This window comes from Lethenteron reissneri, chromosome 12 (genome assembly GCF_015708825.2).
Source record: "Lethenteron reissneri isolate LAM-NWPU_2019-01 chromosome 12, ASM1570882v1, whole genome shotgun sequence".
Taxonomy (NCBI): domain Eukaryota; kingdom Metazoa; phylum Chordata; class Hyperoartia; order Petromyzontiformes; family Petromyzontidae; genus Lethenteron; species Lethenteron reissneri.
Window position 1 is genome coordinate 4,994,450 of NC_083790.1, and position 14,234 is coordinate 5,008,683.

The following is a 14,234-nucleotide window of genomic DNA, read 5'->3' on the forward strand; positions in this document are numbered from 1 at the left end:
GCTTCCAACCACTGCTTTCGCGCAACGCCAAGTGACGCGCTTGTAAATCATGTGCTCTGGGTGGATTATTCTCTGTATCGGAATGTTTGTTCTGTAGATTATTTCTACATTCTCACATACCGTCAGCTGTAATCACAGCTTTTTAAGTTCCCTTGTTGGGTGTGAGAAGCACTCATACATTTTCCTTAAGAGCAGCAAACAAGCTGCATGAGGTCCGATGACTTTGAGTCAATGCAATCTCCATGCCTACAAGTCGCGATGGAGCACATGAGACCACGGTGTAGGCGCATCGCGGTTAACGGATGTGACTGTTTAGCCGGCGAACCATGAACTATGTAAATAATTCTTTAAAAAATGCAATGATTGTACCAAGGTTCACTTAATGTATGGCAATGGCTTTTAAAATCCCGCTCACCTGCACGCGCACTCAGTAGACGTCAGTCGCTTCTCATCGCAACAGTCGTGTACACTTAATGCTTTCAGACAATATTGAATCAAACATAACTCGTACATGTACAGCTGACGTTTTAATTTCTCACTCGGTATTTTCCAGAGCGCCGCTATGGGCTCCATGAGACGTATACAGAGGTGATTTTAGGTTGCGAACGTGTGTGTGTACTTACTAAAGGCAATACTCCACAAAACCCAGAAGGCTGTGACTGCTGTGGCCAAAAGCAGACCATGTGGCACCTCTGCACATCTGTGAAAAATAGCTTCATAGCTCGTCAGATTCCTCCAGTATAAATACAGGTATTCTGATTGGTCAGCCGACTGCTCGAGGAAGGCCTCCGCACTGCGCCGGGTATTACAGCAGGCAACTTGCAAGCGCTGAAGTGTGCTCGCCACTGGGAAGGACATTTGACTTTTTGGTGGACATGACACGCAAAAGAAGAAGACTAATTGCAGTTGAATATGAGGACAAGAATGTCAAATTTAAGTACCGACCCTTTAAGCACGTGTTGCCACACCTGCCACCGCACACTCCACTGCGGCGGTATCGTGAGCATAAAATAAGGAGAGATTTGACGTGGCGTTGCCGAAATAATTCCCACAGCAGCGTTCTGGACCCTTCCAGCGGGAATTAAGCAACTGGGCGGGCATGGGTCTCGTTTATTTTTTTATTCTTGAGCCACTACGCGATGGCTTTTGAGACACTTTAAGGAATTTATAACCAACCCCAAGACGTTATCGTGGTCTGAACGACCAGTGCCACTCGATAGCTTAGAGCAAAGGTGGCAAATGTGCTTGCACGAAAGGGTCAGCTGACATTTGAAAGCTCTCCAGCATTACGTTCACAGGCTAAACATGTTGCAGGACGTTGTTTGTGTGTTTTTAGACGCATTTGGCATCATTCCCATCTCGACAAGTTGATCAGTTTAATCAGAAATGTTTCAATATATGTGCACAATGTACTGGCCTTTTGTGAAAAAGAGCTTCGTACTCATCGGATTCCTCCAGTGTAAAACAATATTCTAATATTCTGGTAGACACAGTATATATGTTAAAAAAATACTGTGGCAATCATTGGAGCGTCTGCCAAGTTTTTACATAACATTCTGACAAACACTTCGCAAGTGACTGAAATGGGAATGATACCCATAATCAGTCTCATATTCTGACAAGGGCATTGGTTTGGCCCCAAAAGACAGGGGGCGTGATGGAATAAGCGGTTGCTGATTTGTTGCTGTTCCCTTGTCACGTTCCCAGCCTATCCTGCAGTATGCGATGCTCAGGTCGCTATTGCACATCCACGACATAATGTCAGGATACATGTCATGTTCCCAGCCTATCCTGCAGTATGCGATGCTCAGGTCGCTATTGCACATCCACGACATAATGTCAGGATACATGTCATGTTCCCAGCCTATCCTGCAGTATGCGATGCTCAGGTCGCTATTGCACATCCACGACATAATGTCAGGATACATGTCATGTTCCCAGCCTATCCTGCAGTATGCGATGCTCAGGTCGCTATTGCACATCCACGACATAATGTCAGGATACATGTCATGTTCCCAGCCTATCCTGCAGTATGCGATGCTCAGGTCGCTATTGCACATCCACGACATAATGTCAGGATACATGTCATGCTCCCAGCCTATCCTGCAGTATGCGATGCTCAGGTCGCTATTGCACATCCACGACATAATGTCAGGATACATGTCATGTTCCCAGCCTATCCTGCAGTATGCGATGCTCAGGTCGCTATTGCACATCCACGACATAATGTCAGGATACATGTCATGTTCCCAGCCTATCCTGCAGTATGCGATGCTCAGGTCGCTATTGCACATCCACGACATAATGTCAGGATACATGTCATGTTCCCAGCCTATCCTGCAGTATGCGATGCTCAGGTCGCTATTGCACATCCACGACATAATGTCAGGATACATGTCATGTTCCCAGCCTATCCTGCAGTATGCGATGCTCAGGTCGCTATTGCACATCCACGACATAATGTCAGGATACATGTCATGTTCCCAGCCTATCCTGCAGTATGCGATGCTCAGGTCGCTATTGCACATCCACGACATAATGTCAGGATACATGTCATGTTCCCAGCCTATCCTGCAGTATGCGATGCTCAGGTCGCTATTGCACATCCACGACATAATGTCAGGATACACCGTCATGTTCCCAGCCTATCCTGCAGTATGCGATGCTCAGGTCGCTATTGCACATCCACGACATAATGTCAGGATACATGTCATGTTCCCAGCCTATCCTGCAGTATGCGATGCTCAGGTCGCTATTGCACATCCACGACATAATGTCAGGATACATGTCATGTTCCCAGCCTATCCTGCAGTATGCGATGCTCAGGTCGCTATTGCACATCCACGACATAATGTCAGGATACATGTCATGTTCCCAGCCTATCCTGCAGTATGCGATGCTCAGGTCGCTATTGCACATCCACGACATAATGTCAGGATACACCGTCACTGCTGCAGAAGGAATGCATATCGTGATTAGATGCTGAGGCTTGGGAAGGCATTTAATGCAGCAATGTATTGTATGCGGGGACGGGGGGACGGGGCTGTTTGTGGATTGTTGTAGCAAAAGTTAATCACCACTAAAGAACAGTTAGTACAGCAACAGCAGCTAAGACGATCCATATTATTTGTTGAAATAATATTCACAGAATCATTGTTAAACCGCTTTTGAATGAAGCCCCACCCCTCCATACCCAAAGATTGTGTGACCGTAGTTCACCACACTCGTTCGCACCTAGGACTCGTTCATATGTTACTTGCCACTGGTGTTAACCGTGGCCAGGAATTTTAGTCGAGGATCCTGGTTCATAGCGCAGTGCACGAACTGCTGCGATCATAATAATAATGCAGTGTAATTATTTTCTAGATATATGTGTTGCCGTACAATGTACAATAATTTAACACGTAGGCTTTCGCGACCAATGTTATTCATAATCAACGATTTTTGGGTTTAGATCGCGTTTATTTATAAATGTGTCGTAACCCTCCACCACCCGACACGGCCAATCAGTAAAAAATGTGTCACGTTGACAAAGACAAATAGTTCACTGCTTTAGCCCACCGGTGTGTTGAAGCAACAACATTCACAATTTGAGTACGACGTTTCGCTGGTAATTACAACCAGCATCATCGGGCAATTCGCCAGAATGGTGAGGCTCTCCTGTGTCTCCCGTTCTTATATAGAGCAGCAGCAGGATGACGTCATCATTAACTCATTAACTCATCAGGTGCAAAGATTCAAGGGGGGAGTGATTGTAATTATATACTAGATTAGTAACCAGGCTATTGTTACGATGCGAGTTGTAGATTAGTAATCATTTGGAATGTGTTTTATTGTGATTATGCTACATTAGTAATCTGTTAGTGGTTGTTTCCCTTATAAGTAATTGTAATGTATCTTATTTAATAACCATCCTTTTGGTTTAGATATGTGGATGACACTTTGGTTGTCTGGCCACATGGTAAAGATACACTTAACGATTTTCTAAATCATCTCAATGCACAAAACCCGGCCATTCAGTTCACCATGGAAATGGAGGTGAATAACACACTCCCGTTCCTGGATATTTTACTTGGGCATGGCCCAAACGGTAAAATAACACACAGCGTTTACAGAAAGCCAACGCACACTGATGCCTATCTGAATGCAGATTCGCATCATCACCCAGCTCAGAAATCCTCTCTTATCAAGACGCTCATACATCGGGCTAAAACAGTGTCAGATGGTGAAAGTCTAGTGAGAGAGATTAAACATGTTAAAGAAGCACTAAGACAGAATGGCTACAATAATGCTCAAATTAACAGAGCACTAAAAGCCAAATCACGATCGCAAAGCAACACTGCTGAAAGCGATCAGATTATTAAAACAATAAAAATACCATTTATCTCAGGAGTAACTGATAAATTAGCCCGTGTTTTGCAAAAGCAAAACATTACAGTAAGATTTGGTACAGTACACAAAATTCAACAACTAGTAACGTGCACTAAAGACGAATTACCTAAATTATCAACAGAAGGTGTATATCGGATTAATTGTGTATGTGGCAGATGCTATATTGGACAGACAGGGCGTAACGTTAGTGTAAGACTTAAAGAACACCAGAGAAATATTAAACTATCACAAACACAACTGTCGGCAGTAGCAGAACATGCATGCCAACAGGGACACTCAATTGATTTTGACAACGTGGAAGTGTTGTGTAAAACTAGTTACTACTGGCAAAGACTAATTAGAGAATCGATTGAAATTGAGAGAAACAGAAATAACTTTAATCGCTCAGACAGCTACAGGCTTAGTGCGGCCTGGAAGCGTATTATTAAATAAGATACATTACAATTACTTATAAGGGAAACAACCACTAACAGATTACTAATGTAGCATAATCACAATAAAACACATTCCAAATGATTACTAATCTACAACTCGCATCGTAACAATAGCCTGGTTACTAATCTAGTATATAATTACAATCACTCCCCCCTTGAATCTTTGCACCTGATGAGTTAATGAGTTAATGATGACGTCATCCTGCTGCTGCTCTATATAAGAACGGGAGACACAGGAGAGCCTCACCATTCTGGCGAATTGCCCGATGATGCTGGTTGTAATTACCAGCGAAACGTCGTACTCAAATTGTGAATGTTGTTGCTTCAACACACCGGTGGGCTAAAGCAGTGAACTATTTGTCTTTGTCAACGTGACACATTTTTTACTGATTGGCCGTGTCGGGTGGTGGAGGGTTACGACACATTTATAAATAAACGCGATCTAAACCCAAAAATCGTTGATTATGAATGTACAATAATGTAAGGAGTTTTCAAATATATTGGTTTTGTGAGTTATAAACTCTTCATAGGCTCACCTTAAAGACCATTCAGATATTTACTGCATCGCGTGCTTTCAGATGCGCTTCTGCGGCCGTCTGGAACGCTCTTCCCTTCCGATATTAGGAAACCACTGGAGCTGTATTGAAAACTCATTTCTCTAGAACTGCTTTTTGTGTTTAGTTTATTGCCCTTCCCCCACACCTCTAGTTAGTGTGATTGGCTACGTAAGATGCGAAAAAAGTTCTAAATTCATACATACTCCATCCATGATAATGTTTCAAAACGCCGATGTAATAATCCTTTGACAACGAAAATTTCACTGAGTTTTAAGACTCATGAGTCTTTGGCTTCACGGTTGCTCGAGGGGGGCTTGACCACTGCGTCTCTGCGGCCTACTCGCAGGTTTGTACAACGGCAAGGTGGTGCTGATGGCGAGCGCGGCGCTCCTGTGCTGGTCGGCAGAGTTTGACCTCGCCTCGTGCCAGCAGGAGCTGTGTTCGCGCGGAGTCCAGGTGAGAACTCAGCAGCACGCGTCGCTTCCACGCACCACGCCACGCGCTTGTATTGTTGTGCGTGCATCCGGTAGATCGCCCAAATTTTTTTACCAAAGGTGTAAGTGTCGTGAGATCAGTTTAAGGTACATATACAGCTATCTATACGTTCAACCACACCTCCGATTAGCACGGTTGGCTACGTACGGTGCGAAATGAAGTTCAACATACAACCAGAACTATGACCAAATCACTCGGATTGTACTCGATCTCGGAATCTTAGCACGGGTTGAGCATGTACTCGATAGTGTTTGAATGTGCTGACTACATGTATAACAGTTGTTATCGGCTGTGGAGCTGTGTTTTGTGGGTGTCACAAAGGACAGTGGCAGTAAATTCCGTCGTGGTGCAGTACTTCTATGCTCCCATATCGTCTGTGCCCCCTTTCTTTACCAGCCACCACTTGCAAAGTGTGAAGTATGGTCAAATAACCCCCATGACCCACACGTTGTGAGGAAGCCTTCATCCAGCAGTGGATTTTACAAATAGCCATGAATGTACATATGTTCAACCCAACAATCTGCGTTATAATAAAAAAAAAACTTTTTTTCTCATTCTGTGAATTAGTCTTGTCGGTTATAGCACTTTCTTGGATAATTTTCACTATACAAAGGAAAGTTCGCTTGGCTAGAAAAAACCAGGGGTCCATGGTATTCATTATGAACTATATATGACTAATGACTCTTGCTCAGTAAGCATGTTTAAAATGTTTCATTTGTGTGTACATTGCTCCTCTGCATTTAGGTCCCAAATGAGGAGTTTATCCAGGCAATGTCTGGTGTCCTTCAAGATTCCGAGATAATACGATATGCCTTCCTCGTATCCAAGGCATTCGGAATTGCTATGGCCATGGTACGTTCCACACAACTGATGTAATCGTGTATTGATGATCATTGCCGGCATTAGCCATGATCTATCCCCAGCTGGATAAAGGCCTTCCCTAGTTGTGGCCATCCCTCATGGTCTCATCGCCCCATCTCCATTTTTGTCAGCTGCTCAGGCATGTTTCTTACCTTGGGCTGTTAAACTGTTGTCAGTCACGGCCATCGGCTAACATCCCTTCAAGCGATGTGCCCTGCCCAGCCCATTTTTCTTCACAGTCAGTCTATATTATATTGCTCTAATCGGAATATTGGTCATTGTGAAGCCATCTCACTATTGTCGCTGGCCACTACCTACTGTTGTGCGCACACTAAGTCTCCCCCCCCCCCCCATCTTCCACAACGCTCACCGCTCCCCACTCGCACTCTCTCGCTCAGCTTGCTTTAGTCCAGAGCTGGCAAATCTCACGGGGAAAAATAAGAAGCACCAGCTTGAAAAACAAGCCCAAGCCTGAGTCCAGAGGAAGGTGCGGGGTCTAAAGAGAAAGAGGGCGGGAGCTAAGAAGTGCTGTGCACTTCTAAACAGGAAGGGGGCAGGGTCTAAACAGGAAGGGGTTGGGTCAGGCCTGAAGAGGAAGGGGTCGGGCCTGAAGAGGAAGAGGCCTAAACAGGAAGCCCAAATAAGCAATCCTCCAATTAAATGACACAAAAAGCTGCAAACCCACACCTATCCAAAAATTACAGCAACTTTATGAACTAAAATAAAATAAAAAATTCTGCATACATAGAAGTGCTTCATCCATGAACTTCCCTGTTGAATTAAGGAAATTAAAGCATAGTATTAAATAATTGCAGCAGGCAGCAAACATGTAATCCCACAGATATGGTCCTAGGATTTTAATTTATTCTCTAATCCTCGTGTTTCTCTTTCAGTCTCTTAGTGTAATTCCAAGAATGCACTTTTTTACAATGTTATTCTCAAATGGCTAATATTTGTTTTCTATATATGCTTTTATTTCTCTCATGGTATTTATGAACAACTTGTATACATTTTATCCGACTTTTTCAATAGATGACCGATTGAGGCATCATTCCACGATTGCGATATTTAATTTCTGTGTAAACATTTAACGAACTCCGGTAAGTTCGTTCCAGCAGCTGTTCTCGCTCATTTGATGATGTCCACAGTTATTCCATCTGGTTCAGAAGCTTTTCTCCTTTTTAAATCCTTTATATTAAGTTCACTTGCTTGCTTGCGCGCTTACGACCAGTGCAAATCTTTCAGGTCGCTTTTTAACCCACTTCCCGTGATCCAATCGAGCTGACATTTTGCACACAGACTCGTTGTGCGTGACAATTTCTTTTCGTGAAATTTTTTTTCCAAAATTGTACACTTTTTAGGTAAAACAAAATTTAATATTTATTACCAATTGCTTAATGGTGGCAGGCAATCATCTGACCCATAGGTGGCAGCCATCTCAAGCCAGAGGACGAGAGGACTTAGCCGCCCGTTTCAAAGACCAATGTGGGCTGGGTTGTGGCCCATTGAACACGCATATAAAGGATTTATAGTGAAAAACTTTGTTTTTACGGGTTAATTTTTTCACACTGTGTAACGTTAATTATTGTGGCATAATTAAATCTCAGTGGAGAAAAAACTAAATCTTTACTCATAATGTAGTCTCCGGCAGCTGTTGGTAACGAGGCCAGAAATTATAAACACCGAACACAGTGCCCATTCAGAGCCTGCCAGTGGTTTCCAGACATCGTAATACTATTCCATGGCAGTACATACTGGAATAATGTGCTGCCTTGTGTGGAAGATGATTCATATTTTTTTTATATTGAATTCATATGTTTCTAAATTGATCCGTAATAAGTTGGGCAACAGACACCCACGCCATTTCTGTCGATTTCAAAACGCGAAGGTCATGGAACGCGCTTCATAAGAGTGCACACTTTGACGCTTGTTCAGATATGCTGTTGACCACTGGGGATTGTAACTGACACATCGATTCATCAATTAATAATATCGGTTCTTAAGTTTAACTGCAATTACTTACGTAAGAATTGACGATTTTACGTTCGCATAGATTCTTTTGGATAGTTCGATTTTATTTATGATATATATAGTATATTCGATTTTATTTATTTCATGCGGGAATAGTCCAATAAGCTGTTAGGCTCTTTTAATGTACCATATGTACTGTCCTGTGACGGTACATATGTCACCGACCCCCATTTTGTAAATGGTTCATGTGAGCCATGTAGCTCGTAAGGGCTGCAAGACATACTACAGTGTTAGAAATAAATGTGATTCTTCAATCGAAAAACAGCAACTCTACTAGAAAGTGACCAAACTCATTTAATTTGTGTTGGAATAAACTGGACATGGAGGTGGAGCAGCGTAGTGCTTTGCGCATTCTGCTATGCACCCAGTGACCCGAGTTCGATTTCTGGCCATAGCTAAAGTGGCATGCGATATCTGAATTGGTCTGGTCTGGAGAAGCCTTCATCCTATAGTGGATTAACAAAGGGCTGTAAATTGTGACTTTACCGAAAAAACTAAGAGTATGAATCCTTGCAGTCACGAAAGCTTCAAATCTAGAACTGTAAATTATTTCGATTTAAAGCTTTCGTGACTACAGGGATTCATCTTCTTGGTTCTTTCGGTAAAGTCACGTAGAAGGGAAGTAATAAAATAATAAAAATAAAACGTAATAAAATCATTCTCACGACGTTTCGGCCACAACGCAAGCAGCCGTCCTCAGGTGAAGACCAGGTCTGTCGGGGAGACAGCGTCTGAATGACGCGTCTGAATGACGCTGTCTCCCCAACAGACCTGGTCTTCACCTGAGAACGGCTGCTTGCGTTGTGGCCGAAACGTCGTGAGAATTATTTTATTATGTTTTATTTTTATTATTTTATTACTTCCCTTCTACGTGACTTTACCGAAAGAACCAAGAAGATGTAAATTATTGTTATTATCATTGTTTTAAAATCTAGACGTAGGTTTCTTGTGGTTGTAACTGATCTTGATCCCATTGTGGCTCAGGTGCTGTTCTGTGCATTCTGGGGAGACTTCTTTTCCTCCTTCTGGCACTTCCTGCCTCAGCTCAGCTGGGTGTTCGCGCTGCTCATCAGCCTCCTGATAGCGGTGGTTATAATCGGAGCCGTCGTGTGGGTTTTCGATAGGCGGGGCAGAGAGGTAAGCAACATGCAACCCATTGCACAACACGTGACCAAACTGTTTAGAAGCTAAATCATCTGTAATTTGCCGGGTTCATTTTTACGTTTATGAGAGTAAAAGAAAGTAGTGCCGAAGATTCTGAGCCGAATATGGAAGGAAACGCCGGAGATTCATGATGTTGCAAGTACTTGTACATGTCAGGAACAATACTCAAAATGTATCTGTTCTACATATATGCCACCTACATTGCAAATATTTTGTTTTATCTGCTGAGGCAGTCGAAGCATTTACTAGTGATGCAAATGTATTTGAGCATAATCTTATCGTGGTGACAAACAACAACAAAACATTGGAGTGGAATCTATCTCGGTGAAAAGAACCAGCGATGGACAAGGAGAAAGTGGAATTACCACTGCAAAAGGATATCGATGAAAGAAACAGTCGTGCCCCAACGGCCCCAAAAAGCCGAGGGACTAGAAGATACATTGCCTAATCGCTATTGTGTTTACCAAACTCAGTGCTTGGCTATCTGGCACCAAACGCTGTACAAGATAAGCCGTTGTGTGCTCTAACTAAAGACCCAGCACTGTATTTTGTAAATATCCAAGCAAAGGATTACGGATTCGCGATGTCCACAGTCGGCAAGAGGAAATTCTGATGCGGGGGAAAAAAACGACATCAAGTCTCGAGAACGCTGTCACAAGGACGTAGCAACAATTAATGACGCTGTGTAACGTTCATCTCGGCATCGCCACCCAGCTTTCATTCTGCTCGGGCAACAATCGCGCTCTCTGTCTCGCTTAAAAAAATGGACAGAGCTTTGACCGAGAGCGTTGTTATCCAGTTATGTCCTTGTGACCATAATAATCCCGCGAGAATTTTCCTCACGTGCAATCGTGCGAATTTTGCGTCGGCACAAGGCCTCTTGTGAATCGCGGTGGATGTGAAGGATTTCATTTAAATATCGACCTATTTATTTAATTAACTGCGTTCATGCTCGTACCTCCGCTGTTTCAGATGAACATCAACACAGACATGCGTTTGGCTGCGCTCAACGAAAGGCTCATGAAGTACAACTTGGTGGTCGGCCTCACCGACTCCGTGTACATGTGCCGCAGCAAGCTTGACGTATCCTTTGTGGAAATGAATGCTTAGACGGATACAAAATTAATTAAAGACGTATTTTTCAGAAAGCGTAATGACAACTTAAATGAAGCGGGGGATAGAAAGCCAGGAGACTCGAGTATATTTTATGTTTTCACAGTTTAGTTCTCACCTTTGGTTATGTGTATTGTCTATATTATATTGTTTTTGAACATTGTGTTCACTTCCTTCCCGAGAAATTATCTCAAATGCCCAATTTGCTCTGGCATCCCAACATGTACTGCATGGGAGGCGTGGTGTAAATATTGAACGATGATGATGATGATGATAAAATCTAATTTTACGAAGAATGAAAATTACTCGTTGCACGCATGCATATTTCTAAACAAATTGTATATGCTGCATCTCGGTTAAATAACCATGTCCTGTCTTCACATTTTTCTTTGACTTCAGCCATCAGCTCAATTTTGTGTACTTTGACACCGCCGACTGTTTGGGAACGCTTGCCGAACGTTTCCAGCCGACAAGAAATGCACAACGGCGAGAAGTGGGTGACTAGAAAAGGCGTGTTGAGCACAAGAGCAGGCGGTCGTTTGTACATGTTCCTTTTTAGAGACAGTGGATTGAAACGTGATCTAAAAGCATACTCACCTTATTCATCGTTGACACTGTCAAAAGGTAATATTTCAAAGAATAACCCTTCAGAGTAGTAGGAAGGGAAGAGATACTGATTAATGGGAAAAGAGTGATTTATGCTCAGAATGGCTGACTTACACTCAATTCTTATTCTATTTTCACATTATATTTCTCTTGTTTTTGTTATTGTATTTATTCCTCAGTTGTGTAATTTCATAAGACACTACAAGTGTGAGAATTCATCAACCCCCCGGCGATTTATCCTATATCCACGATTCAGGGTGACAATTCAATTCTACATTATTTTATCAACTTAATGCAGATACCACTGGCGGCTGCGCGGGTCACATGACCCTATTACATACAACATATATGAATTGAGAAACATCAATTCACACGCACGCGATTTGAATCACGTATCATTTATCTCAATTGATATTAATGGACGCATTGTTGTACTTCAGCAGGCCATAAATTAACAACCAATATTCCCCACTTTCTCCTCCCTGATCTATGAGTCCAGCAGTACAACTGTTAGTCAGCAGCTACACTAAATAATATTGTGCATTATAATGCAGGGCACTAGGCTTGATATCACCAGCAGGCCAGGATAGTGGTCTAATTCAGGAGGCATTGAGCTGGAGTAGTAGTGCAGTGATTAGCGCATTGCGCTGCAGACCCACCATCCTGAGTTCAATTCCTGGCCACGGCGAACATCATTGGCAGGTGATGTCTGAACCGGTCATGGTACCCCACCTCTTCAGCAGCCCGCACTAACCAGCTTGGCCAAATATGGCCAAGCAATCACCATGATTAACGTGCCATGTGGAGGCCTTCATTGAGCAGTGTATTGACAAGGAACTGCAAATGGTCGAGGGATTGCCTCCATAGTTTGGAACTGCCTTCTCCTGCCCAGCCAATCTATCAACTCACCGCCCTGTTCAAATCCAGGTTCAATACATTCCTCTTTTACTCGGCTGCCTCTTCCTCTCTGTGAAATATCACATGAATAACCTAATTATACTTGACTTCCTCTCTCTAGAGCCCCATTTACTACAGTTCTGTACAAGACAATTCTGATGGAGAAATACCATTGTTAATGAAAAACAATTGTACTGTACGGTTTCCACATTAGCTAAAGGTCACGCTGCTCCAGAGGAAACAAAAACGAACCATATTGTTTTGCAATTGGCTTCATTGATAAAAACCACGTATAATTCAAACCGGGTCGTATCATCGTTAACAGCCAGTCACTGGGTTTATATTCTCTTAATTACCACTCTTGACTGTTTGGCTGGTGGGATTTATGCTGGCTGTCCTTTGCTAAAATACTGAGTGTTCTGAGACCAGTCATCGTGGTGTAAGTTCAGGGAGTCGGCAATCTACGGCTCAGGAGCCGCATGCGGCTCTTAACCAACTGCTTCGTGACGTTCACATACATTGCAGCTCTTGAAATATTTTGTTGGGGGTTTTCCGAATTCGAAAAAAAGGCTTAATTGTTAATTTGGTTGCCGACCCCTGGTCTAGTGTTTTTAGGCCAATGCTCTTGGGCCAGTATTTTAATTCCAGTAATCTGAGGCCAAAATACATTGTTGTATGGCCAGTTTTCTGTGTAACACATTCCTGCGGAGGGAGCTGGTAGGAACGTTGGGTTGCTCGGTCAATGGCCAGGGTCAACGGCGGCGTGGTGTATTCCGCAAATATGCCCGACTGTGAGGGCGGGCACAAGCCGGCGTGAGTAGGTTAGACGTTGAGTTTTATAAGGGCACCACGGGGTGACCAGCCCCTCCCCACCCAGCCCCACCCCACCCCCCACCCAGCCCCACCCTCCCCACCCAGCCCCTCCCCACCCTCTCCACCCAGCCCCTCTCCACCCTCCCCACCCAGCTCCTCCCCATCCAGCCCCTCCCCACCCTCCCCTCCCCACCCAGCCCCACCCTCCCCACCCAGCCCCTCCCTCCCCACCCAGCCCCTCCCTGCACCACGGATGGACGGACACAATAATCCCCTGTGGGCTGGTGTAACCAGAGGTTCCTGCCAGTAAAATGTTGTAATGCCAGTGTTCTTTGGCCATTTCTTTAAATCCAATGTTGCTAGGGCAGTGTTCAAAGTCTCGTGGTTTTAAAGCCCTTGTTTCCAGGCCAATGTACTCAAGCTAGCTATTTCTGGCCAGTGTGCTTTGGCCATTGTCCTCATGAGTGTGTCTGTGTGCGTGCGTGCTCACTTGTGTGATATTGCAGAGTCTTGACCATCTGAGCATTCTGTTAGAAGAGGAGGAGGAGCCCAGGAGGCCAGCGGGTGACTCGGAAGAGGCCCCGTTGCTGCCCTCTGGTGATGGCTCGGCGCCTAAGAAAGGGAAGACCATCACCACTGTGAGGCACTTCACACCGTGGGGCAGCCCCGAGGTACAGAGATATACTCCTGCTTCAGTTTCCTAAGGTTCTGGTTGTGCTGATGTGTAATGCTATCGTGATTGGATAGGCTCCCATTTTTCAAGTGACGTTCAAATTGGCGAAGGAGAATTTTTAATGAAGCAGTCAAGTTTTTTTTTTTATAAAACGGCATTTATTTGAATACATCAAACAGGGATGATAAACCGTACCGA

General features: G+C 43.8%; 1 protein-coding gene across 1 annotated transcript in view; it reads left to right on the forward strand.

Moving 5' to 3' along the window:
• TMEM268 (transmembrane protein 268) overlaps positions 1-14,234 on the forward strand; it is a 60,897-nt gene that overhangs the window by 41,540 nt on the left and 5,123 nt on the right. The window contains exons 4-9 of the mRNA XM_061550500.1: positions 5,730-5,839; positions 6,623-6,730; positions 9,755-9,907; positions 10,907-11,017; positions 11,454-11,540; positions 13,870-14,034. Coding sequence (XP_061406484.1) covers positions 5,730-5,839; positions 6,623-6,730; positions 9,755-9,907; positions 10,907-11,017; positions 11,454-11,540; positions 13,870-14,034 — 734 coding nt within the window. The remainder of the gene's footprint in view (positions 1-5,729; positions 5,840-6,622; positions 6,731-9,754; positions 9,908-10,906; positions 11,018-11,453; positions 11,541-13,869; positions 14,035-14,234) is intronic.